Source organism: Neovison vison, chromosome 3, assembly GCF_020171115.1.
Source record: "Neovison vison isolate M4711 chromosome 3, ASM_NN_V1, whole genome shotgun sequence".
NCBI classification, from domain to species: Eukaryota; Metazoa; Chordata; class Mammalia; order Carnivora; family Mustelidae; genus Neogale; species Neogale vison.
In genome coordinates this window covers 158,684,679-158,711,889 of record NC_058093.1, presented here as the reverse complement: position 1 = coordinate 158,711,889, position 27,211 = coordinate 158,684,679, and the positions used below count along the sequence as shown (strand labels likewise).

The following is a 27,211-nucleotide window of genomic DNA, read 5'->3' as shown; positions in this document are numbered from 1 at the left end:
TTGAAATGATTTGTTTTACAATGGCTGCCTTGGACTAGAAATTCCCTCAGGTGCCTCCGTGGCTCGGATCCTTTTTCATTCTAATTGTCGCTTGTGGGTTGGTCTCCAGTCCCAAGTGAGACTTTAGACCCTAGAGGGCAAGGTGTCCCGGAATAACAGTGCGTTGGCTTTCCTGAATAGAGAAAGCAGTTCTGACTAGTAAAGTGGTTACGCGTGTCACTCCCTCTCCCCCACCAGTACATTTTTAGGGCAGAACAGGAAGATGAAGGCTGTGAAGAACATGGCAGGGCCAAACTCCTTCTCCATTTCTACCCCTCCTCCTGTGTGAGCCCCCCCCGCCCCCCGCTCATCAGCACCCCATCTCTGCCCTACAGCGTCTCTTGCCGTTGTTCCCTTCACCCGGCTGGTGGGCTGATGGTGCCCGCAGCTTTGCAGCAGCTCATCCCAGCCCCTAAACTCCAGGCAGGAGGATGAGGCGACCCTCGGGTCTTATCAGAACTCTCAGCACACTCCCCTATGTGACTCCTCTCCAAGGCTGCCCCAGCACAGCAAACACTGCCTCCCAAAAACAACAGTAACAGCTAACGGGTATTAATAGCTCAGAATGTGCCAGGAGCCACGCTGAGAGCTTTGCACGTATTATCTCACGGAATGCTCCTAACAACTCTCCGCGCCGGCTCTATTATTATCTTTATTTTATAAAGAGAAAGCTGAGGTACAGAGAAGCCAAGCCACTTGCCTAAGGTCACACAGCTAGGCAGTGGGAGAGTCAACATTTGAACCTGAGCCCTTTGATTCCAGAGCCTGTGGTTCATAACACTCTCCTTCAGGCAGCAGGATGTCTGGGTGGTGGATGAGGACTAGGCGCCTATCAGACAGACAGACAGGCGCGCACACACACACACACACACACACACACACAGGCCAGGTGCCGTGCCTATGGAACATGCCAGCGAAGCCCACACCTGCCCGTGTCAGGTTTCCACACAGACGCTTATGTTAGTCATCTGCGTGCACGATGCTCTCGGGGCCTGACTTGTCTGTGGTATTTTGGAGCAGCGCGATCTAATAGAACGTTCTGCAATGAAGCAAATGTCCTATGTCTGCACTAACACAGTGGCCACTAGCTACTTGTGGCTAATGAACGCTTGGGCATGGCGAGGAGACTGGGGAACCAAATTTTTAATCACATCGAAATAAAATTGACTTCAATGTACACAGAAACTGCCACACATGGCTGAGGGCTGTCCAGCGGCTGCATCATGGGATGGTCGTGGGCATGAAGGGAGGGCACGTTAGAGCCCTCAGTAACACGGTGTTACTGTCCCTGCATGCTCAGTGACAGTGTGAATGCATTTCTGTGTGTCCTCTCCACATCTCCATTTGTCCTGCCATCCAGCTGCCCTCCACTCTGCGGGGGCCTTTGGAAGCCCACCCTCCTGACAGCGGCTCTGACCCAGGCGTACCCACGATGATGTCAAGGAAGGAGGGGTTGGCTCTAGGCCTCCCAGGAGAGCAGTTAGGGTGTTGCAGGCCAGCCTGGGGCCTTGGGGACACCTCCCGCCCGCAGATTCCCTTGTCCCAGCCCAGCTTCCCAGAGCCTCCCTGGTGCTTGGGTGAATCATTTCAGCTGCAATTTGTAAGTAAAACATCAGCTTATTTCGTCGTGTGTTGCTTTTATTAGTTTCTTTTACGTTAAAAGAGGGAGAAAAGGGACAGCAGGCTGCCTCAGGCATTTGGTCGTGGTTCTGGGGGCCACACAGAAGTCCCTGAGGAATGCGTCTCTCCTGAGGGGTCCAGAGAACCCAGTGGGGTGGAGTCAGGCTGGTTGGGGCCGTTGGGGGGGGATGTGTGAGGCCACAAGGACAGGGGGATGGGGCAGGCAGGGCGGGAGGCCTCAGCCACCGCAGAGCAAGGAGGAGGGAGCTGAGCTGGGCGACCTACATCTCCGCTGTGAATCTGGCTGACTCACCCCTGGACAGTTCCCGCTCTCCCTCCGGGGTGGAATGCAACCTTGGCATCCTGGGAAAGAGACGCTGCAAGAAAGGGCAGGGTAGTGGCCCAGGCAAAAGCTAGAGGGATAGAAGCCACAGTATAAAGGATTTAGGTGGGAGCTTGGGAAGGACAGACCTGAGCAGCTTTGTGGGTGGGGGCGGGGTTCGGGGACGGGAGGGCTCCCTGGATCCTGTCTCAGGCTTCATGCATCCCTGACCTCTTAGTGGGTCTGGCACGGTCTGTGACCTCACTATTGTTCAGACCAGCTGGGAAAGAACAGTAATCACATCTGTGAAGACTGTTTAACTCGTTCTAATATAAATGACTTTAAATACCATGATACGTGGACACCTCTCACATTTATACCTCCAGCCCGGGTGGTCACTCAGCTCCGGGGTCACACAGCTACCTGCCTTCTTCATGCCTCTGCATGCACATCGAACTGGCATCCCCCCTCAGCACAGCCAAAACGGAATTTTGATTTCCCATGCCTAAAACAGATTCCTTTCCAGTAAATGGGACCACTTGGCACTGAGAGGTCGGAGGTTCTTAGGTTCTCCTCTTTCTCTCACTCCACCCCCAACCCATCAATGACCCCGTATTTCCTGCATCTTCTCTGCCCACCCTAATCTACATGCCCATCATTTCCCCCTGGGCTGCCTACCTCCACCTTTGCTCCCCCATAGCAGCTGGCTCTACCCAGCAGCCAGAAAGATCTTTGTGAAATGTACGTAACGGCATGTCGCTTCCAGTTTTGTGCTATACTTAGAATGCAGCTCAGACCCTCTCTTGACCTGCCAAGCCTGACGCAACCAACACTCCCCACCTCTTCCTGCCTCTCTCTCCTCATCACTCCACAATGCTCCCGTCACACGGGGCTTTCTCTAGTCCCTTGAACACATGAAGTCTCTTCCTGCCTCAGGACATTTGTACTTGCTGTTCCCTCTGCCCAAAGATCGCCCTCCCTCTATCTCTGTGGTTTGGATCTGAGCTCCACTGTTAGTTCTGGAGGGAGACCTCCCGTCACACAGCATAGAGGAGCCCCAGTCACTCGATGCCTTACCAGTACACTTGAACTCTCAGTACAGCCCTTACTAGCACGGCTTTCGTTTTGATTTTAAGTTTATCGTCCAACCTCTTTTCCAGAAAATGTAAGCCGATGATAGTCAGAAGTTTATCTGCCTTGGTCATTGTTCTGTCTCCAGCAGCTAGACTTGTGCCTGGCACAGAGCGGGTGATCGATAACTATTTGTGAATGAATGAATTATTTAATCCCGATGATGTTTGTCTGAGAAGCCTTTTTGCCTGGGGTGTTAGTGTGAGCTCGTGAATGTGTTTCCTGGACCGGCTCTTGTGTACGAGTTGCAAGACTAATTAAACTCATACATATTTGTGGAAATGCAAATATAATTTTATTTACCAATGACTGTAATAAAGGTAAATGCTCCTTACTTAAACAAACAATTCACTTTGGGAATAGAGCTGTAAACAGAAGCAATAAATAAACACTCGTTATTGAGTGCTTACTGGGTATCCACTGAACTTCAGAAGCTGGCTGCTCCGATCTGCCGTCACAGGGCTCACCCTCCTGGAGATGTCCTCCTCCCCAGAGAAGGGACTCAGCCACGACCTGCACATTACTCGACCAAGCACGTGACTCTCGGGAGGCACAGCCTGGCTTCTCGGCTCTGCCACTTCCTGACTATGTGACCTAGGACTTGACTTAAACCCTCTGTTTCCTTGTCTGCAGAATAGAGAAAGGAACTGAGCCCCCTCCTGGGGAACCGGGAGTGTTAAATGAGATAGCACATTAGAATGCCTGGTACTGTGTTGAGCACTTGGTAAACAATAAAGACACGTTAGGCATTCTTCTCTTGTTATTATGATTATTAGCATTATACAAGCCTATTCTAGGTGTTTCTACATGTTCTCATTTAATTGCTACAATAACCCACGGAGTCAGGGTTGTTATTCCTGATTTATAGGCTGAGAGCTCAGAGCTCCGGGACCAAGATGTCCGTGGTCATCATTGAGCTCTCAAGGATGAAACCTCAAGGCTTCCGACTCCGGATCCAGTGCTCTCTGCATGGCACTGGATCCCTGCCTCCCCTCGTTCTTGGGGAGAACCTAGAGCTAGTGAAAGCTAACTCTCACACCCCATTTCCCTTTTGACCCAAGGCCCAGCCGCAGTCACACACTCTTCAATCCTTATGTGATCTCACCATTTCCAGTTACCTCCAGCCCCTACTGTAGTCTCTGAGCAAGCCCTCAAATCCTTCCATGATCGCCCGCCACCCCCCGAGAGTCCCTAATGCTTGTCCAGCGTGGACGCTAGATCCAGCACTAACTTCCCATCGTGTGACGTTAGACCGTGAAATGGGAAGCATTCTTAGAGGTGCTTACTCTCATCACTCATCTGCGTTCTCCGGTGAGAAAATGGAGAGCCCCAAGAGCCCAGCGACTCACTCTGGGGGGCTCCCAGGCTCGAACCCAGACTTCCACCTCCTTTTGAGTCCTGGCCACAGCTTGACCCACCACCCAGAGGCAGGCATCTCCCTGGCCGCCGTGGGAGCAGGTTAGGGCATGCAAGGGGCTCCCAAGTTAGCCCACTGGTGGTGGGTGAGGGTAGGTTGTACTTTAATTATGTTTTGGGCCGCAGTTTTCCCAGCGTGGGCCTCTCGAGCCTGGTGGCTTCCTCAGGCGGGGGCTGCAGGTCCTCCTTCCATGCTTCATGCAAGGTGCAGCCCAGTCCTGGGTGAGTGAGTGATCGTTCAGATATGTGGCTGGGGGCTCCTGGGGGGACCTGCTAGCCTGGCCTAAGGCAGAGAACCATGACATTCACAGCAGCTCTCTTTGAGAGGTGGGAAGGCAGGTGCCTTTCTCTTGCTACCTTCCCGTCTTGTTTATGTTTTCTATGGTGAGTATTGCTCACCGTGGAAAACATTTATAAGCCACTTAATTTTAAAAAAGCAACTGGTCTTTGCTGGGACCAGAGTGAGAGTCCCTCCAGGTGAGTGAAGGCAGCCACCTTAGATCTGGGCTCAGGTGTGCCCAGCTGAAGTCTGCGGGGAAGTCTGTGGGGCACACGGTGTCACTGACACGTCTTGCCTTGGGGACCTTGCAGTCTAAGGAGAAGCCAGCCAGATGTGCCCTTGCAGCCTGGGTGGCACAGCGGGTCTGAGGCCCTGGGGTGGGCGATTCAGGCTCGAGGAGCCTCAAAGACGGAAGAACAAGGCTGCAGCCATTACAGGCCTCCTGAAGGAGGCTCACTGTAGCCTCTGCAGTGGAGAAGGCTTTGGTTCAGGGGAACGAGAAGGGAGTGGGGTGCATGGGGTGGGAGGGGCTGCCTGAGTAGAGAGGCCGGGCTGGGACTGATCTTGCAGGGAGGGAGGCACAAGAGCAGGGCCAGAGGTGTCTGGGTCGGGAGCCCTTTGACGTCTTTCCTTTTTTACGTGTGATACATCTACAATCTCGGGCAGGCCTGCCACGGTGCAGGCAGGGTCTGGACACTCTGCCTCGATGACTGCATTTCATACTCAGGATAAACCTATTTAGGCAGTTTGTACATTCTCATTTGCCAGGCAAAGAAACTGAGGCTGGCCCAGGAGGTAAACTGACTCGCCCAAGGCCTCCCAGCTGCTCAGTGGAACAGCTGGGATTCACACCCAGCACTGCCCATCCCACAGCCCCTGTGCTGCCCCCCCCCAACCCCCGCCGCCGAGTCCTCACCTCCCACTGAACGTGGTCTGCAAGGTCCAGAAATCTGTGTAGGGTGCTGAGCAGGTGGGAACAGGGCAGGCTGAGCTGTGTCCGTATCCGTGTGTGCCTGTGTGTGCCCATGCGTGTATCTGTATGTGCTGTGTATGCGTGTGCGTGAATGTGTGTGTGTGCGTGTGTGTGAGTGTGTGTCTGCATGCAGGGTCTGCGTGGCCCAGTGCCTGAGGGTGAGATGCAGGGGAGCAGGATCAGGCCCTCTCCCTACGGGTGGGGATATGCCGTTCTGGCACTGATGACAACAGACTGAGGAAGGGGTTTTCTGATGCAAGTGCATGGGCCTTGCCGTGTGGGAGGTCATTTCCCCCCGGGGAAGAAGGCCTCGGACCAGTGGCCACAAGGCAGGGTGCAGGAAGTTACAGGATGCTTGGGAGGGTGTCTGTCTCCGAGGCAGGAGGAAGCCCCAGCATTCTGACAGCTGACCGTGGGGCTGGGGAGCCTCCAGAAGGTGGCTCTGGGGACCAGGCATTGGTGTGCATGGAGACCCCTGAGCTGTTCGCCCGCTGTGGGCTTCTTGGATCCTCGTTTGGGGAATTCCAAGGCTTAGGAAGGTGGCCGGGATCTTTACTCCCCACCAGAGTCCCAGGGGATTCTGACACAGCGCCCCTGGGAAGGGCTGGGGAGGCTCAGGGTCTGGCCCCAGCTGTAGGAAGACAAGGCAGGCTTCCCCTAAGGGCTCTGTGTGCCCCCCACGCCGACTGTGGAGGACCTTCCGGCCAAGCACAGATGACACCCCTGAGTTTGAGCACAGGGTGGTGCACCTAGGGACCAGCAGTGTGGGTCCCTTCGGTTGAGTGAAGGAGGGAAGAGCTAAACCTGTGCCTGAGACCCTGGGACCCTTGGGACCAGGTAGGACTGGCCCTCTTCCCAAGCACTGCCTGGAGCAAAGCGAGTTTGCACACAGGCGAGGCTCAGGGTGGGCCTACCCTTATGTCTGCACCCCAGGAGCTGCATCAGTCCCCAAGTGGCTCAGGGATGAGACAAAGGTACAGGTCCCCTGTAATGGATGTGTGGGCTGGGCACAGGGACTCTGTGTGTCTAGACAGAAGGACAGAGCCAGCAGGGCAGAGATGCATTCAGCCAGAGAGCATTTCTCGGGAGCCCCACCCTAGCCCTCCTTTGCACTGTCCTTCCCTCAGGGCACACTGCTTCCAAGCGCTGCCTCTGGCCTTGCTGGTCAGGTTTGAGCACCATCTGCTCCCACCCAGATGGAGGCCGTGGGGAGGGCCGGCTCTCTCTTCTCAGAGCTGCTGCCTGCATCCCCCCCTACTCCTTCTCTTTGTCTCTGTCTCTGCGCGCCCCCCGCCCCAACCAGGGCTCTGCCCTTTCTGTCTCCTAGGGCAGCTGGGTGCGTCGGGCTACTTTCTGGGGAGCCCAGAAACCCCAACCCCCTCTTCTTCCGGTCTCCCAGGGGAATCTGTGGGCAGAATGTGAGAAAATGCCACAGATGGCCCAGCCGTGCATCCAGGAAAGCAGCGAGGTCTCTAGGGGACACAGTCTCACTTAGTGTCCCACTCAATTAGGCTGCCCACAACCACATGTGTGCAGAACCCTTCTTCCCACAGACCTTTCCCACCCTCCTCCACACCCAGGCCAGAACCCCTTGGAAAGACCCCCGTCTCCACACATACTGGCAGAGAGCGGCGGCATGAGTGCCCAGCGAGGGAACTGGACCCAGCTTTTTTGCTGTTTCTGATGTGCACTCGGTAGAAACTCTAGTCATAGATATACACACGATCTGTCACTTGAGAACTGGCCCGCCGAGCCTGTCACAGCCCACACCGGCCTGCGTACGCCCAGCACATATGAACACATACACGCTCACGTGGCCTTGCCTGTGGCTCACCGGCTGGAACCGCAGTGTGCTCAGAGGAAGGTGATGGGTGTGCTTGTGTGTACACACACACCTGTGCACACACACATGCGCCAGTGTTCTCACAGCAGCTGCAGTGAGGGCTGCACATGATTCTGGAGCTCTGCTTGGACTCAGAGCTTTAGGATGGGGCCCCGGGGTCCTCCTCGCATGCAATAGCCTTGGTCTGAAGAAAGGGCAGGGCCCACCTGGAGAGCAAATGCCCGTGCGAGGGAGTTGGCAGCCTTGGTGGTGCCGTGAGAGCATCCTATCTGCATCTTCCCTTTACCTTCCAGAACCAGGGCAGAACACAGAGCTCTCCTACACCCGACTCGCTTATACGAACCACATGACACCAATACACACACAGGCACACAAGAAACTCAGAAGACACAGCCTAAATGCAAAATGTGAGGGGCCAACAGGTAACCAACCACACAGTGTACCTCTAATGGACTTAGCACGTGCCAGGAGCGTAATCCACACCACGGTCACTCACAACCCTCTCTCTGTCACGGTCCTCAGAGGGCCCACAAAGCTTCACCCCTCACAGCCTGTCAATACGGCACGTACATGGCAGTGGGGGGGTAGAGGGCAGAACCCACCCGCCACCTCCAACGGCAACCCAGAGCCAACCCAGCACGCGCGGCTCAAGTCTGTGCATGGCAAAGCGGCCCTGCCCCTCGTTCTGGGAAGGCCTCCCCTTCCTAATGGTCTGCTCATCCTTCCAGCGGTGCAAGTTTAGGGAACCCATTCCCAGAACCTCCGGGTTTTATTCTAAAGGAAAGAAAGCCATAGGTTTCGCATTCTCCGATGAGCTCCCTGCCGCTGCTAACCCTTTACTGTGTGCCCGCGTGTGCGTGCATACGTGAGTTCTCCTAGGCCAGCTGCACAGGGCCACTTTCTCTGCCAGCCTGAGCCAGGTGTAGTCCCAGGGATGACAGGAGCCCTTCAGGCTGGGAGCTGGCTTGGGCGACACCGGAGGACTTGGTGAGTGGACATCAGCCCGTGCTCCCAGCCTTGAAGGTGAAGCAGCTTGCACACTCCAGGCCAGACCAGCTATGAACCTGCAACCCTCCTCCCAGTTTCCCTTCCCTTTCCCTAAGGCCTCTCTTCTGTTCACGGGCTTGGCTTTACTGAGGTGACACCTGATCGTGGCCGACGTGCGGGACTGGGTGGCCCTGGCAAGAACTGCCCCAAATTTCTCCAGAACCTGCCTTTGGTCTTGGTCAGATGAGCAGGAATTTGGCTGGGATCGTGTGGGCTGACGCAGAAGGGAGGTTGCAGGCTGAGCGTTCTCAGCAAACGCCTTCTGTTTATTTGTGGATGTCTAGTGAGAATTTGGCCTTGGGCTTTATGGGGTTCCTAGGCCACACAGGTGGGAGTGAGAGGACTTTTGGCCTCTGGCCTAGGACCCTATCCCTCCTTCCTCCAAATCAGCTGGTTTTCCTTCTCCTGTGAGGGTTTTGTGGCTTCAATTGTGTCTTTGGTTAGCAAAGCCTCATTACGGAGTGGTGTGCGAGCATGCAGGTCTGTGAGACGTGTGTATGTCCACGCGTGTATCTCTGCGTGCATGTGTGTGTGGGTCAGTGTGTTTCTATGTGATGTGTCTGTGACAGCACGCGTTGGTGTTAGTTGTATTTTTGAGAGGGTGTGTACTTATGCATGCATTGCTCTGAATGTTCATATTTGAGTGTGTTCCTATGTATTTAGTTGTGAGTGTGTCTTTCTGTGTGTGTGGATGTGTATCTGTATGAAGGTGTGTCAGTTATCTCTGATGTGTCTACGTGTGTGCATGAGCGTGTGTGTGTGTGTGTGTGTGTGTGTTCGGAGCCGCAGAAGACAGTGAGGAAATTTTAAGAAAACATTAGCCTATAATGTCACACGTATAATGTCACACGGCTTCTCTTTCCCCATCTGTGAAAGGAAGGAGATGCATGAGATGATCGTTATTTACATCTGTAAAGGGAGATGCAATCAGGGAAATGTGGTGGGCTTGAAAACACAAGGAATTGGGGAGCAAGTTTTGTCTTGGCGGTTCCCTAGTGTGTAACCAGGGTCGAGTTACTGCCCTCAGAGCTTCCGTTCCCTCGGCATTCAAAGGGGCACACTGACATCTCTGTCGCAGTTTTGTCACAGGGATTCGGTGAGATAAAATAAGCGAGAGCCCCGTGTGTGTCATGTAGTAGGCGCGTGGTCAGTTCTCTCTCCTGTCCATCCTTGAGCCCTGATGTCATCCTGCCGTCCTATTTCCAAGACAGCAGGACTGTGAGAGCTCCCTGCGGTCTAATAGGGGTGCTGGCACTTAACACATGACAATGACCCTAGAGATTTTAACTTCTTCACCACATTTTCCCTCATCTCAGCTCATTCCCTCCACATGACCCTAAGAGGTGGAACAGGTGCCCCTGCAGTGATTTAAGAGAGGAGGAAGCAGAGACTGGGAGTGAGGCGGCAGAGTGGGGCAGAGATGCAGGTGTCCGGCTCCCGGATGCGGTGCATCCATGGGGCACCGGCCACCTCTACGGCTGGCAGCGTCCAGAGTACTAAATGCTTCCTGCTTCCTGGGGCCCGAGTAAGAAGGGAAGCCTCTCTCGAGCTATCAGGCCCAAATCAGAGGAGCCTGCCCACGACCCTCAGACACACGCAGGCCACCCTCTGAGTCGATACGTGGAATCAGCCCTTTGCACGGAAACTGCAGGTCTGACTCCGTGAAGGGTGGCTCGTCGTTCCTAGAGCCAGCTCTGATCTGCCTGCAAGAAGCAGATTTCTCTCCCCGCCACCCAAAATCGATGGAGTGGACACCCAAAGCCAGATTCCTCAGCCTTGTCTCCCAACGGACTTACAAGATTCGACTCTAAGGGATGTTTGCTGGTTTCTGAAATCAAGACCGCCGTAGAGCAGTGTGGTCTGGGTCCCAGGAGAGTAGGGAAGAAGATGGTCTCATGCAACTGAACGGGCCCAGCCTTTCAAGGTGATGTCTCAGAAAGGGGTACACTCCGTCTTTACATTTAACATTGGGGAGGGGTGTGGGGGAAGGGTCCCAAACCAATCAGTTCTTTTGGCCAGGGGCTGCCTAGCAGGCCAGGCCTCGGGAACCTTCTTCGCTGGTCTGCAGCCAGACCTCTGCCCTCCTGGTTTACCTCTGCCCCCTTCCCTGGCTTGCCAGCACTGGGTCTGAGCCTAAGCTGCTCTGCTGTATCCTGGCAGGATATGACCAGATTGTAATTTTCCCTCATGATCCCTTTTCCATTTTTCTTTATAAAGAAGGTATCAACTCTACCTGGTGGCAATAGGGATAAAAAGTAGTAATATAAAAGAAAGCACTTCACAGATTAAAATACTATATAAATGGAAGGCATATTCTAATAGAAATGAAAGATAGAATTTAGCATCTACGATACAGTATGTAATATGCATGGTTTGACTTTAAATGCCCCAAACACCTTAGTACCTAGGTTACACAGGTACAGTGTAACATACGACTTAATTTGGTCTATAATGTGTTTTATAGTATGCACTGTGATCCATAGGATTACATAATATCTTACGACACATCATATTCCTAGCACCGAGGAAAGTACCGTCAGAATCAGTTGACATTAGGCTATTTTGGCATTTGAAACACCAGCCCTAGATTTGTGATTTTAACCACTAGAGATGGGAGGGAGAAAATGAAAAATAGGAAGGGGGAAGCAATCTCCATGGGCCAGCAGTGGGGCCCACTGGGTAGGAGGTTGGTCCCTAAGAAGGCAGAAGTTCCAGGAACAGGTCCAGGGAAAGGGAGTAGCAGGGAGAGAGCCCTCTCAGGGGAAGGTAGGAGAGTCTGGCTTGGCAGTGACTGCTCCCACTATTTATGAAGCCAGATGAGGAGCTATAGAGCTTGTGGTGGCCCCCGTGTCTGCTGATTAGCTAGAGATTATATTGATGATGTAATAAAAATTCACTTTGTCTATTAAGTTTCACCAGAACAATCAGGAGAGATTAGATAAAAATCAGAGGAAATGAATAACAGAAGGAGGACGAAAGCCACGAGCCTCACTCCCTGCCATGGTCCCCGTCTGTCTCCTTTTCTCCTGCCTTCTGTGGGGGCAGGAATGATGATACCTCCACCCCGGCACCCAGGCCAAGCTAGCTAGAAACGTCCCCGAGCTGGGCTGCTGTCGGGGAGAACCTCTCACTCAGATACGACACTGGTTTAAGTTTACGGACCATGTTTAATATTTGATTAGACCTTTGGCAAGGCAGCCTCCTGCTGGGGGATGAGCTGGGTCCCCCTGGACCCACAGCGCGGGAGGAGGAATCCTGCGTTCTGGGCGATGCAGCTTTAGGCCAGGCAGACCCGTGCCCTTAAAAGTAGCCAGGGGCCGCCCAGCCTCACAGTGGCTTCCTCTAGCCTGGCCTGTGTCCAGATTCCCCCATTAGAGAGGTTTCTTACGGTTACAGCCCGGGCTCTAAAATGTCCCTGTATGAGGCACATGTCACCAGAGATGGTAACACATTAATGTCCATTAGCCGCCAGGGACATATCTGCCCAGTTTGATTTGTCAGATCAGCAGGGGGCAGGACTTTGAAAGGCTGGGAAAAGGAGGTCACCCTGGGTTGGGGGCCATTGTCTCAGGAAGGCGGGGAGGCTTGGGAGCACTGGGGCTTGGGGTATGTGGCCCCGGGGGAAGCTGGGGGTGGGGGGGAGAGTGGTTTGACCGGGGGAGAGTGGGGGAGGTTCCCATCCCCTGCCAGGAATGGAGTGGTGCAGTTACTCCGGCTCCGTGAGAGAGTCTGGTTCTGCTCACCCTCTGAGACCCCCCTGGGTCAGGAAGGTGCCAGTACTCAAGGTCTGTGGAAGGCCAAAAGAGGAAAGGTTGCCTCTCCTATAAAGACGGCTACAACACTCCTGTTCGGGGGCCCCAAAGGTCACCTCTTCATTCCTGCTCCTCTGGGCTGGCTTTCTCGCCTGGTGACGGTGAGGCACCTTAATTGTCCCCCTGCCGTAAATGGGCTGTCCAGGAGCCCTGGCACCCTTGCCCACACTGGGAGCAGTTCTTCCTGGAATTTAACAAGATGCCTCCAACTGCAAGGCCATTGTCACCCTGGGAAAGCACTCTTTCCTGGCTTCACCCCCATAGCCTGGCTGCCCCCAGCCGTCCCTGAGCGGCGAGTGGGCACAGAGGAAGGGTGGAGGGCATGAGAGGATTTGAACCTCCAGAACCTCATAGTTTATCTCCGGGACATTCCGCTGAGTGAGCCTTTGGGGACAGTCTGGATGTCTGCCTTGGTGACAGGGAACCTGGCCACAGGTTTAAATACTCCATGAGTAATTTCTCAGTCCAAGTGGGCTGCAGTTGGGACAACTGAAGGACACTGCAGCCCCAAGGCAGGGTAGACCGGTCCTTGCCGGTCCAGTGTGTGTCACTCACTTCCTGGGACAGAACTGGAGCCTCGTCATCTAGTTCCGATCCCCACTGCTTCTCCCTCAGCCGGACGGGTGGTGGGTCCCAATTTTATTCAAAGTGAGAAAGTCCTTTGTCCACTAGCCTGAGAAGGAGATGTCACTGCCGCGGGACAGAACCAAAATGTAATGACAAGACGAAACAAGGCGATGGGGCCCGTCAGGCACCCAGCCTCCCTGCTCTGTCTCTTTCCCGTGTGCCAGCCTCGACTGCTGCCACCTCGCACTACTTGGGCGTCCAGGACCAAGCTCCCGTGGGCAGGAAGCCTGTACTCCTATCTGATTACTACTTTTGGGGGATTTCCTTCCTTTGTCATATAGGGTCTATGCACTTGGTAGCTCTGTATTTGTGTGTTTGCTGCTCTCTGTCCTATCCAGTTATTTGGTGCTGGGGAGGGTGGGTCCCCATGCTCCAAGGAGAGACTTCCAGACCCTCTGTGTGGTGCATGAATCTATGCCTCCTTGAGGGAGGCCTGCGTCTGCCCCATGGGACCCAGGGCTTCCCAGTGAGGGTCATGGCCTGTCTCCCCCTCCAGACTGAAATGCCTTATACACTCTCCACTTTGCAGAAGCCTGCCTCTGCTCCATGGGGAGATGCCTGGGGGTGTCACAGAGGTCAGCTGCAGTTGGGGCAACGGTGCCCTTGCTCTTGCTTCACCTGGCTCCTCCTCTTGCCTCCGCTGGCCTCAGGGACCCTCTTCTCCCTGCTATGTGGTCGCTGCTCTGGGCCAGACTCTTAAGCATCGGCTGAACTGAGACAGTTCAGAACATTCAGAGTTAATGAATGTTTTGCAGAGAAACTAGAGAGAAACAAACTAGGGCCTTAGGGACAGTGTGAGGGGCAGATAGGGGTTTCACACCAAAGAGACAGGAGTCTAGCTGCCCCCTGGCTCCAGCACCTTGGGTGGAGCTCACTCAGCTGCTCCTGCCTGCTCCCGTCCCCTCTCTGGTGTCTGTCATTGCAACCACATCTGCCAAGTGGCCATTTATTAAAGTCTAAGGGTGTGCTCTCCCCACACTGAGACACTGCCCTGTAATTTGTGCCCTCCTCCTCTCTCTAGGGACACAATAAGCCCTGTCCCGGAACTCACCCTTTTCTCCTTATTCCAGTGGATTTTCAAACTTGTTCAACACAAATGGCAACAGAATTGACTCTGAAATAAACAGTTTAGGGGCACCTGGGGGCTTGGTTGGCTAAGCGTCAAACTCATGACTTCGGCTTGCGTCATGACCTCATGGGTCCTGAGATCAAGCCCCACCTTGGGCTCTGTGCTTGGCGGGGATTCTGCTTGGAGTTTCTCTCCCTCTGCCCCTCCCGCCACTCTCTCTCTAAAATAAACAAACAAATCTTTAAAAACTAAAATATATCTAACAATTTACTTATTGAAATAATTAAGATGACCATAAAGAAGGTCTTATTTGTCAACAAAAAGACTTTTTAAAAATTGGGACAAAAATGAAGCATGAACGTAAGTCAGTACCTCTGTGCTCTTCTCCCTCACTCTCATGACTAATGTGACTGAGGTCCCTGCCTCCGTTGGACCTGGACGGTCCGTGTGCCATTGACCCCTAGGGAATCAGTCCTGCCCCCAGATCTGTTTCATCAGGCACAGCGTTGAGTGTGTACGCCTGCGTGTGTGCGTGTGTGCGCGCGCATATGTGTTTGTGTCCTGTGGGGGGCATTTGCAAACGTTGAGGGATATAGCAGTTTGGATTCAGACTCGTTACAGGTCCTAAGTGTGGAAAAGATTCTAGTGCCCAACATACAGAACTAAGAGGAAAACCCACGTTACACTGTAAACTAATTATTCATTTTAGAAATGGAACAAAACACACATTCCCATTGGAACTACAATACTTGCTGGGTTTTCTGATTCTCCTCTCTTGTTTTGTGTGGCTCTATTTTGCTGCTGCCCCAGCTTGGGTCCAGTGAGGGGTCTGGCCCAGGGTCCTGTGCCTCCCCCAGGAGCAGAGGGCTCCCCTGCATAAGAGAAGAGGCTCACCATGACCCTGGGAGCTGTAAGGAGAGCGGCTAGAGAGAGCGGTCTGCTCTGCAGCTCCTCCAAGGCGAGTCTGACAGTGACGGGAGCGCCTTCCTTGTCAGGGGCCCCGCGCGGGAGAGCAGGAAGTTCTTCCTCTCACCGTCAGATGGCAGGCGACCGCTGGCGGAGAGGGGAGCATTTCCGCACACACCCGTAGTAGGTAGGGGAAGGGTCTAGAGGAGGGGCCTGGCTTCTGGGATCTCTGCTGTTCTCCAAGAGATCCTTAGATCCGGGTCTTGGGTCTGGGAGGGGGATGGGGCCCTGGGGATGGAGGACGACCTTGGTGCCCAGACCCATCCATGCTCCCTGCGGGCCCTCTGTGGCTGCCCCAAGTCTGGGCTGGTTTGGGAGCAAGTCCGGACATCCTGGGGCTGTTCCAAGTGATCTGGGGGCTGTGTCTCTGCTAGGAGGGCTGGGCCACTAGCACTCGGGAGGGAGCGCAGAGTCTGGCCAAGGTGCTTTGTCGGAGGGCTGGGTATAAGCTCAGGGGCAGAACTCTGAGTGTGTGTGCAGCTGGGGGAGGGGAGGCAGATGTGGCCTGTTGGCTGAGGCCCAGATGTTCCCTACGGGAAGGGGTGCATCCAGCCCTCAGAACCTCCATTTCCCATTCCAGCCATGGGTACCACTTGTCACCCTCTACAATCGCAGCTCTCTCCCTTGCACGTTCAAGGTCCATCTCCTATGATCAGTCACCAACCATGGGACCTGGCCGCTATGGCAGGCTCCCTTTCAGCTGGCTCCACAGGCTCTGGGAACAGAGACAAGAAATGATCCAAAGATTCAGTGGGCTTTTCTCACCAACCCTATTCCCTTTCTTCCTCTCTGATGAACCCCTAGCCACTGGGAGTCTCTCCTTTCCTCTCCTCCCTTCCAGATACTCAGGGCTGCCAAGGACGGTCATGAACATCGTGAGCTGGGACTCTGGCAGACAAGGGAGGAAGGGGTCAGGGGCAGGCCTGAAGGGAATTCCAAGGCCAAGGACACAGCGGCCTTCCCTTTCCTTCCTACTCACTGTGACAGGAGGTGAGCCTCCACGAGCAATGGCTGTCCAAAGTCCAGAATATTCCAGACCCGGCCAGACTCTGAGCCCCTAGCTCTGCTGGTCCCAAGAACACCATCATGGTGACTGATTTGATCAGGTGCCTTTCTTCCTGGGACCTCTAAGTTGAGGAGTATACACGGGCCTCTCCCGGGGCCAGTATCCCACCCATAACTCGGGATGTTACTTCAGGTTCATGACACCCCTTGGAGATGGAGCTCTTCACACAGCGGGCGCAAGGATGCTCTCTGTGCCTTCTCTGGTGAGACAAAGCCAAGTATTGATTTGACAGAAAGATATGGATATGTTGGGTGGATAATGGTTAGGGGATCCTATTTCTTTCTTTTCCTGTTCAGAGAACACCTCTCCTCTGCCTCACCCCGCGGGAAAGCAGAGGCCGGATGAGGGAGAGTGTTCTCTCCTCGGTCACCCGGGGACGCCTCCATTCCCTCTGGGCTCCTTCCAGGAGTTTAAGACCACGAAGCCTCTGGGAATAAGGTCCCCTTCTCCCACCATGGCAAACACTACCAACATCCTCGCCTCTCCGTATATTCTTAGAACCAGTCAATATGATTAATTTTACATGGGTATAATTTCCTGCTGCTGCCATGGAGCCCTCCCAGCCTCACCCATCAGCAGCGACATGATACAGTTTCTGGTTATCTTGGTCAACCAAGATATTGATATTATTAATAATGGATATCTATATGCTGACCTTTGTCCACACAACTGAATCACTCTGGGCTGGCTGTCACATTTCTTTAAGAGCTATTGATAAGCCCATTACTGGAAGGGCATGGACAATCTTAGGTATGTGCTTCTCACTCACCTTCAAGCATCTCCTGTGAGAATCTCCCCTTGTTAGGTGAGCTGCTGTGCGTACGACAGTGTGTGCAAGAAAAGTCTGCAAGCAGGTGCCCGTGTGGGGAGTGTACGTACGTGTGCGAGTATACACGTACGTGAGCATGCCCGCAATTGCACATATGAATGTGTGTGTGTGTGAGAGAGATAGAGAGAGAGTCTGTCTTGAGCACTGGCCCTTTTAGAGCTGATCAAATAGTCAATTAGAGCATTATAGGGAGGTAGCAGAATCAGAGAGTTCCTACAAATACACTGTGATGTAGTGTTTGATCTTTGGATGCCTCTTGTCTCCTAGGACTTGCGCAGGAGGTTTGGCTTTATAAGGATATTATTAGGTTGATGCCTCGTTCTCTCCATGTACCTTTCAGGCAAGAGGCCCCACTCGCTGGCAGCAGGCTGGCCAGAACCTGCCACAGGGATGTGTGCTTCAGGTCACGCTACAGGCTTGACTCTGGGCTCATGCAGCCTCCAGCCTCAGTCTCTCTCTCTGGCCAGTGGCCCCAACGGCTCGGGCTCCACTTTCTTAAGGGCGGAGAGAGGAGCTTGACTCGGCTTCTCTACCCTCTACATCCGAAACTCCTGATCAGAGGACTGCCTGGCACGCTGGGTTATTTATTGTGTGCCACGGGGGTGGGGGGCAGTACTTCTGAGAAGGGGTCCATGGTAGAATGCACACTTTGCGTGCCCGTGTGTGTCAGGATGGGCACCTGATCTCATCACCAATGAGATGTGGTGTCCAATCTCATTGTGGCGTCTGTGCGTGGCTGCTGTTCCTGCCACCTGCGTGGACAGGGGTGTCAGGGACAGCGCCTCTATCAAGTCAGGCGACAGGGATCGGCTCCTGTTTGGTCCCAGACAGGCTCACTTGTCAGGGGAGGCCCTCACTTGCCCCTGTAAAGGGAAGCCGGCTAGCTAGAGAAATCTTTTGGATCCTCAGACATAGTGTATGAATAAACCAGACATGGATTAATTAGGTGTGACTGCATCATTAAATTAGAATAATGAACAAACAGCCACGTATGGCATTCAAATTTGCCTAGAATGACTCCAAGGGTTGCTTTCAAGTAAGTCACCTGTCAGTTTGTAGGTTTTGGGGACTCTGGAGAGTGAGGTTCCTGTCCTATCTTGAGAAGCGAATTCTTTAGGCACCATCTACCCCAGGCAAGGATAATCCTTCAACGGGCGCCCGGACTCCACAACCGAATCCAAACAATGGCTTTGGTTCGATACAGCATCATCTATGCACGCTTCAGCTGCGAGCATTTCTCAGAGTGAAATATGACAGTAGCACAGGTGCTCAAGAGACAGGAGGGAGAAGTTAAGAGGTGTGAGCAGCGGATGTGAAACGCATCGATCCCATAATATTTATGTGGATGCGCACGCCGTTGCTTGTGCGTGTGCACGCGTGTGCACGCACACACACCTTTTGCATTTCTGTGAATTCTCTTCTCCTCTGTTGACACCCCCTATTTCAGCCACAGAGACTCGAAGGTGTATCTAGTCCTAGTTGTATAATTTTAGAAATAACAGCCCCTCGCTTCTGCAGACAACACCCCTCAAAATCCCTGTCCTAGGACAGGGAGGCTGTGCAGCTGGAACCATTTATCTTTAACAAAGAGGAAGAAGCCAACAGCTAAGAAGGAAGAAAATGGGAAATAAACTCACTTGCCTCACTGGAGAGCCGGGGGATAGCCTAATGCAGGGGGGGCTTTGTTAGTAAGATCTGTTAAGTATCTAGAAACCTTTGATCTGGAGCCGCTTTTAACAAAGGTGATAATTAATTAAAGCAGAGTGTATTGCAATAAAGTAACATTGCGGTCAGTTTATGCGCTGTCCAGAGCCGGCCTTCGGAAGTCTCTGTCAATTAAACTCTTGTTGGAGGCCAGCTCATTATCAATTTTTTTTCCTGAGCTTTGATCAATATTTTTGGCTGTTCTGTCCCCACAGAACCAGAACTACGTCTGTCTCCATGAGGACACCCATTTATTTACATCTCGCAGATGGCCACGTAGGATTTGTTCCTGAGCTCAGCTGCTGGGAATCGCTCTGTTTCGGAGCATTGGTCAGCTTGTGCTGTAGGGGAGATACAAGGGAGGATAAGAGAAACCAAATACGGAGCAAGTCGAAGGGGAGAATGCCTCTGAGCATATGGTCCCGAAAACATCCCCTTCTCTTTCCAAAGGGACTTGGAAAGGAGGACCGTGACCCTGGGGCTGCCCACCTGGCTTCCTAGTTGGTTCCTGAGGGCAAGGCTGAGGTTGAGGCTTTACACCCATCCAGGAATCACTGGGACAGGGATGTGTGGAGACAAGGAAGCCCCCAGGACAAACACAGCAACTCTGGGAATTCCTCTGTCATCCTTTCTACCCTTATCATTGTCTTTTTGTCCTGGCATTTCTAACTGCACCCTATGTTGCCAAGTGGAATGTGGATCTTTCTCTGTAGGCTCCACCTTGCGATTTTTGATGGTGTCTTAATGGCAAATAGGAGAAGGAAAAGGGGGAGATGAAGGCTGATGATAAAAGGGTCACAACTAATTTGGGGGCTCTGTTCCCTTGCCTTAAGCTATTTGGCTAAGATTAGTTGCTTTTTGTGATTCTTGTGAATTTAAAAAGGCAAAAGCAGAGGGAATGAATGTGCTTCTCTTGTGGAGAGACCAAAAGGGGGGCATCCTGGTCCCTGCCACCCCCTCCTTGCCTGGAGGTAAAATGCAGCACTCTGCTTGGAGGGGCCAGCTTGACTGACTTGGTCAAGTCGTGAGTGTGTGTGTGTGTGTGTGTGTGTGTGTGTGTATGTAAACATCACAAGAGAAAAGTCAGGCTGGGATGCCAAGGGGCAACGGGTGGGGTAGGAAATGCAGTGGGTGGAGGGATTTATCTTTGCAGAGAGCCAGGTTCTGTGCCGGCCACTCAGCTTCCAGATGGAAGGTCATTTCTAAAATGAGTCAATAGGTGAGCTGAAGCAGGCAAACATCTGAAGGGCGATGAGTGGGGGGAGATGGAACCTTTTTAAAACTGGTCCTTTGGGTGGAGATATCAGGCAGATACGCAAGAGCACACCTTCACACTGGAACTTAGATCATTGACAAATCCAACCTCTGAGTTCTTAGGTGGAGCACGGACGTAATCACAAGGACAGTGTCATCCTTCCCACATTCTTTCCTTTTCCCCATCAACCATCTCCCTGGTCGTGCATACTGCCTCACCAGATGAAAACTACCCCTAACATCGTTCCCGTGCCATTTGCATTTATTATCTCTTCCCTGGACACACAAACTCACATACAAACAGAAGTTCACACACACAGGCTCACACCAACACCCACACAGGCTGCGGTATCTTCCCTCCCCCCCCCATCCTCCAGGACCCGCAGACACACACAGAGTTTCACACTCTCTAGCGCTTCTCTCTGCATGTCACATGGGATTTCCCTTCCAAGTTCAGAAACGCTGCGCTTCGGCTGCTGGCAACCAGCACTCCCAGCTTCCGGCTGGCATGTGGGCCCTACAACTTTCAGTTTTCCTTTTGTTCTGCCTATGACTTGGGGCCTCACTTTCTGTTCCATTTCCTCTTCTACGGCCTGCCCTCTCCAAGTCCCCTTCGAGGAGATCTTTCCTGGGTCAGTTCAGAAACAGGCCACCTTCAGATGATGTGTGAGCTGTGTAGTGTTTCCCCCAAAACCATCTGAGGTGAGTGAGACCAGCTCTTTTCTCAGTGAAGGATGTGGTGTCTTGGGTATTTTCTCAGGCATCACTTAGAAGCCCCTCTCTTATCCTGGTCTATGAATTATAATAATGAGGGTGATCATGTTAATAACAGCGAGAGAGATGTCTGTGCTCCGATTCCTGGAGTGTGGCATGGTCACTGGATGTCAAAAGTGCCCCCTGGAAACCAGCTCTTTGAAAGCACTCTGACAACTTTACAATATGCCTGCATTATGGGGCACATATCTATGACATACGTTTTTTGGTAACTGTTCCTTTGTGTTTTTTTTTTTTTTCCCCCAAGCTGTGACTTTACTTAAGAAAAGCCTTTCTTTTTGTTTTATTTTGTTTTGTGTTTGAGAAGCCACAAACATCCAGCCAACTGGAGCAGGTGGAGAGAATGAAAGTATGCCAAGGGGGTTCTTTCAACCCAATCTAGAATTCCCATTAAAGCTGAGGGGGAAAGGAGTGTTAACATCTCCCTGTTGAATTGCAGTGAAATCTAGGCCAGCCCTGGTTCCCATATGTGTGGGATGCGCTCAGTCATGCTTGCACATGGATGCGTTGACGGCACATGTGCAGATTAATTTATCTGTGTGTTGATTCCGAGGGAGTCTCTTTAAAAGGTAAACGAAATTACGTACAAGCAGCAAATAACCACCAGTCTCTTCAATAAATCAATTCTTTCCCAATATTGTTCTTTCTTTGCTCCTAAATAGAATACTTACAAACATCTGGGGCTTGAAAGTCTTCTATGGGAGCTGTGGCTTTGGTTTACATTAGTTTTCTGATGATCATTAGTGCTTATTTTTTCCACCGCAATTTGTATTGTTTTTAATGTTATTTTCCCCATGTTTTTCGTATCTTTTTCTCACAAGGCAAATCTTTCTTTTTAAAAACTGCAGGTGTCTGCCCAACCATTCTACCAGTGTCTTTCCCAGGAAAGCCTGAATTTTTATTTTTCAAAGTAAATTTTTTTTAAAGTTCACCTTAATTGAGCTGATGCCCATGTTGACCCTTCCAGATTCACCGTCTCTTAGACTCATTTGAAAACAGAAATCAGATAGAGCCTCACTGGCTTTAATTCACCTATCTAAGGAAAAAAAACCAAGAGCCCTCTCGGCTAAAGTCAAGCGATAAAAACTCGGTGTTCTGAGAACTACCATACCTTACATGAAAATACAAGGCACAATTTTATGATACTGGTCAAGAATCAACAAGACAATCATAACACTTGCCATTTCTCTTTCTCCCAACTACACACCAAATCCAGGGGCTTCATGCATATTTTACTCAGCTACCATTGAAATGAGAGGTTGTGTATCTGGTGATGAGTCTATTTTCAAATGATATACTCTCCAGAGTTCAACCCACAGAAGGTTCCATTACTCTGTCCCCACCCTCCCTCTGGATGTAGTGTGGAAGTATAAGGGGCTGAAGTCCCTGCAGCTGTGGCTCCTGGGTTGGGAGAACTCGATTTTCCTCTATGCAGTGGGGGAAGATATCAATGCAGAGTGGTTACCCAGGCACAGATCTGTTCTGACTGGTTAACAAGAGGGACTGTGATATGGGCTTGGCTGTTTAGATTAAAATGCATTGCAGGCTCCCGGAATAAGCACACATCAGTAGTAAAGGCTGTTTAAACCTTTGGGGACAGCCCTATGTTTAGATTACATTAATTCATAAATATTATACTAAATACCACTTAAATTGGACTTAAATGACTTCAAAGATAATGCATTATAATATGGCTATCCAGAGAGCACTACTCTTTATGTCTCCCAGTAACTCAGTCTTTGCTGCCTCCTATCCTGCTAGACAAGACCAAAGTTATGAATGGATTGCTGGCTTGTTCATGTGTGATCCACCGACTGTGTGTGTGTGTGTGTGTGTGTGTTAGCAGGCATGGGTATGTGTATGTATGCATTTTCAGACACTGCTTCTGTTTGTTCTCCAGGACATAAAAAGAAGAAAAGAGAAATAAATGTAAAGGGAGAGAAGGAAAGAATTCCACTAGTGGGTGACCTCTTCCTTTCCCCAAGGGAGAAAAATTCTATAGGAAGGGGCAAAACTGGTCCTCAGCTCACTTCTGCTGCTACCCAGGGAGCTTGCCTCTCTCCTCTTTAATCAATAGTACAATGTCTTTCTCTTTGGAACCTGGAAAAAAACAATCTTTCTCAAAGTGCTTCTAATGGGGGGAGAAAAGAAGACTCCAGAGTTAGCCGGGAGAGTCTGCATTAAACTGGGTTTTCTTCGTTGGGTGTTATTTCTTTGAATTGTAATTCTGGGCCTTTTTTCTTCCTTTCTCTCTCTGCCTAACACCCAGATCTCCCCCACCCCCGCCCAAGTGCTTTCTGGTCTCCAGGGGGTGAATTTACCTTTACAGTAATTACCCCAGTCCACAACTGCTATTTGCTGCCTCCCCAGCCCAACAGCCTTTCTCTGCTACGGCTGGGTTTGCTCCACAACACCCACCCACTCCCTCCTCCAGACTCCCAATTTGACTGGAGTAATTGCCTTTTAAGGTTCACTCTACGCATGGCAGGTATTCCATTAACCCTTAGAACTCCTTCCTCCTTTAGTTACCTGAAATGGCAGGTGGCCAACAAATGGATAGCCACCTGAAATCTCATGCATTTTATTTAATTTTTACTTATTTTTTCTTCTTTCCACTTCTTCTCTTTCTGTCTTTTTCTTTCTTTCTTTTTCTGTTTTCTTTTCTTTTCTTTCTTTCTTTTTTCTTCTTTTGCCAATATCATGCAGATGCCTTCCACACTGGAGGCCAGTATCCTGTCATGTCTCTCAATTTTATTCCAGTAAGATTCATTAGAAGTTATAAATTCAAGAAAGGGAAAGAAAGAGCCACAAACATGCCCTGAAACAAGGCTCAACAAAGGCATGTTTCTACCCCTAGCTTCATGTTGTCAATTTAGAGTTGGGGAAAATCTAAAAGCTAAATGCAAACCTCATTCTTCAAGCCTCATCATGCTTTTTGACTTAACAGTAATTAATCACCAATGGCAAGCGAGTAATTTTTTAAGGTGGCCGGAGGCTTATTTTATCAGGATTAGCTAATAAATCAAGCTGTATCTCTGAAAGAGGAGTTCAAACTCTTCTAGGACTAAATAAACCAGACCTTAGAGACTGTCTCATTTATTCAGGTCTCCTGGAGCTTCCAGGCACCGTTAAGAGACATTGTGGCCCAACCTTGCCTATAAAAATCCGAGGGTTATAGAGGCAGGAAGTTTCATAGGGAAAAATATATATGCTCAGGCTCTGAAGGATGAGCTGCGACAACGAAACACCCAGCACGCTGGAGCCAACGGGCCTGCCTGCCACTGACTGAGCCAGTTTAGGGGAAGAATTATTTAGAAAATGAAGTTTTGCTTGTTCTAGGAATCCTGGCCAGATATGTGTATGTATATGTATGAAACATATGAAATAACTATAACATATCCTTCTCTAGCTTCCTGATGCAAATCATGATAATTCTACTTCTTTGCTATAATGCAAGGGAGTCCAAAGAGCAACAAAAACAGTGATGATACCAGCAAGGGATTGTGAAAGAAACAAGGAATACTGTTAAAGTTTATCTTCATTTGAAATAAAGAAGTGAATAAAGTGCTCCAAACCCGGATCTCTTAAGAAGCTCAGTTCTTCACAACTGTCTTTTGCCTCTGATGGGTTCTGATTTTTTTTTAAACTTTAAAATTTTAAATCACCACAAGAACTGATGATTAAGATGGGCAAAGGATTTCCTTATTTATGCTCTTTAAATTTTCACTATTACTATTTTTAAATCTAGGGACATATTAGAATGACAAAGCTTTGATACAAACCTTGATTAGCTTCTAGGGAGCTTGATTGGAAAGGGAAAAACTACAAAGATATGGTTGACTTGAGAGGGAGGGTGAAAAATGGAAACAAATGTTATTTCAAAGACTGCCTCCCCATTTCACCTTTCCAGTTTCTCTTCTGATCAGACATTTTCTCCATATTGGAGAAAGGTTGGTTTGTCTCTCCATTACACCCCCCACCTTCACCCCACCCCAACAATCCCAGTATATTTCCATTCTGCTGTGTTTCTGTGCTATTCAACATGCCATTAACTTTAAGATTTACTCCTCAGCAGGCAAGCTGGAAGATGCTAAAGCCAATAAAAACTGCTCTCTGGGACTCCAACTATGAAGAGTTTGGAGCTCTGCTTAGTATTCGGATGAAGGGAGGGCTGGAGGAGGGAGGGAGGTTGTGATAGTGAAAACCACTGCTGCTCAGAGAGCCAGACAGCTCTGCGCTCTGCACCTAATGTGCTGGAGGATCAGCTCTGTTCATAGCCCATTTGTGGCCACGGATGAGGCTGCTCTCTCTGTGTGGGTGGGTGTGCGTGTGCGTGTGTGTGTTTTCATCTTTAAAACCACCAGCTCTAACACAGCATCTTCAGTGGCTCTCCACACTACTGTTTATTAAAAACAGAACGTCCATACACATCCCTTACAACTTCCTTAGCCCGGTGCTCCTTCCCTGCCTGACGATCAATCTCTCTCAGAAAGCATTTAACTTGCCCACACAGCTCCAGCCTGGATTAATCCCCACTGCACATCCTATACATTACTGTTAGGGAGCGGAGCACTGGGCTAATTTCGTCACCCACCAGCCACCCACACACGTTCTACAACTGAACACGTTTGGGGATCTGCCTTAAAGATAATAAAACAAGGAGAAAACAGGCAGGCTGCAGACAATTCTCATGACCACTTTCCTAAAAAGTTGCTGGGTTTTAATTCTTTGATTATTCTGTGTCCCCCTCCCCCAAGCACTCACTAGCAATGATTGCTTCAAGGGAGAGCAATAATGTACTATAAACCTCTCTGCATGGTGAGTTTGGGATAATTTAGGCTACACCCTTCAAAAGGCATATCTTGCACACACAGATTTTTTTCCCCAAAAGCTCCGCTTTCCTGGGAAGGGGATCATCATTCAGGCTTCCCCGACCCCCCCACTCCACCCAGGGGATGGCTGGTTCCTTGCTAAATCTTGCCTTAGGTTTTGTCCCTCCTTCCTTCAAACATCAAACACCCCCTCCCCCACCACTCACACCACAACCGGATTATTGAGGCACATAGCTCGACAGGGAGAGTTTACTGTTAAATTGATAGCAAAATAAAAATATCTCTCTGAATTTGTCACCTCTCTTCTTTTTAGACGGCTGCACTCCTGCTACTCTGGCCCCGAGCGGAGAAGGAGGAGATTATCTCCTCTTAATATTTTCAGCACCACGGCGATGGACAGCACCCTCGGTCCCTGGCCCGCTGAGCGTCCGCCAGTCTGCTCAGCGTCCCGGGCTTGGCCGGTGCAGCGGTCCCCGTCCCAATCTTTCAAGTCGCTGCGCCCCAAAATCCAAGCCCCGTTTCCCCTCGATCCTCTCTCTCTTTCTCTCCATATTCTGCTTTCGCTGCTCTCCCCACCGCACCGCTTCTATCAGCTCCTCGCCCAAAACCCAGCTTTGCCCCAGCGAACAGCTCCCCACGCACCCCAGTCCTGGTCTCTGCTGCCCGAGCGCCTCCCTCCTCGGCGTCCGCCCGAGGCTCCCTCTCGCGCCGTCTCCCGCTCGTCCGTCGCCGGCCGGCTGGCCGGCCCGCCCGCTCCTTCTCCCCGGCAAAGTTGGGAGGGAAATGTGCACTCACCTTTGTGCATGCCTGTGAACCTGTCCTTCAGAACCGTAAGCTCGTAGATCTTGCCGAACTCCTCGAAGAGGGGCTTGAGGTCCTTCTCATCCAGGTTGCGGGGGATCTGCCCAATGAACAGCTTGATGGCATCGTGGTCCTTCATGGGAATGGTCGACGGGTTCCCCGGGCTGTGGCTTAATCCGTTCATGTGCCCGGCGCTGCCCGGGCTGCTGCCGAGCCCGTTGGTACTGAGGCTCGCGTTGTCAGCCTGTCCGTTTGCTAACGTGGCCATCTTTATATACATAGAGAAAATCTTCTTTCCTTTTATTCTTTCTCGCTCGCACTCTCTCGCTCTTCTCCCTCGCAAGCTCGCTCGCGCTCACACACGCACACGCATACACACACTCGGGTTCTCTCCCCCTCGGTTTCTCTACACCTCGCTCTCCTCTCGCTCTCTGCTCTCTCTCTTTCTCCTCTCTTCTCTCGCTCGCTCGCGCTCGCGCTCTCTCTCTCCTCTCCCCGCTCTCTCTCTCCCTCCCTCTCTCCTCTCTCTCTCCCTCTCTCTTTCTCTCTCTCTCTTTTTCGGCCTGATCTGATTTTTTTCTTTTTTTCCCCCCCTTTCCTTTTTTTCTTTTTTCCCCCCTTTTCTCTCTTTTCTTCCCCCCCCCTTTTCTTTCTTTTTTCTTTTCTTTTCTTTTCTTTCTTTCTTTCTTTCTTTTTTTTTTTTTTTTTTTTAAATATATTGAACAGACAGGATCTCTGTCCTTTCCGTTTAAACAGGCTGGACCGGTTCAAGTTCCCAGTCAGACCAGGGGTGGGGGAGGCGAGTG

The 27,211-nt window shown here is 51.2% G+C and overlaps 1 protein-coding gene across 50 annotated transcripts in view; it reads right to left on the bottom strand.

The window, feature by feature from the left end:
- The window catches only part of CELF4 (CUGBP Elav-like family member 4), a 288,774-nt gene extending 261,938 nt beyond the window's left edge, over positions 1–26,836 (bottom strand). For all 50 annotated transcript variants that reach the window (XM_044243075.1, XM_044243084.1, XM_044243083.1 and 47 more), the window contains exon 1: positions 26,400–26,836. In XM_044243075.1, the coding sequence (XP_044099010.1) occupies positions 26,400–26,685 (286 nt within the window). In that variant the 5' untranslated portion in view covers positions 26,686–26,836. The remainder of the gene's footprint in view (positions 1–26,399) is intronic.
- Between the last annotated feature and the right edge of the window lie 375 nt (positions 26,837–27,211).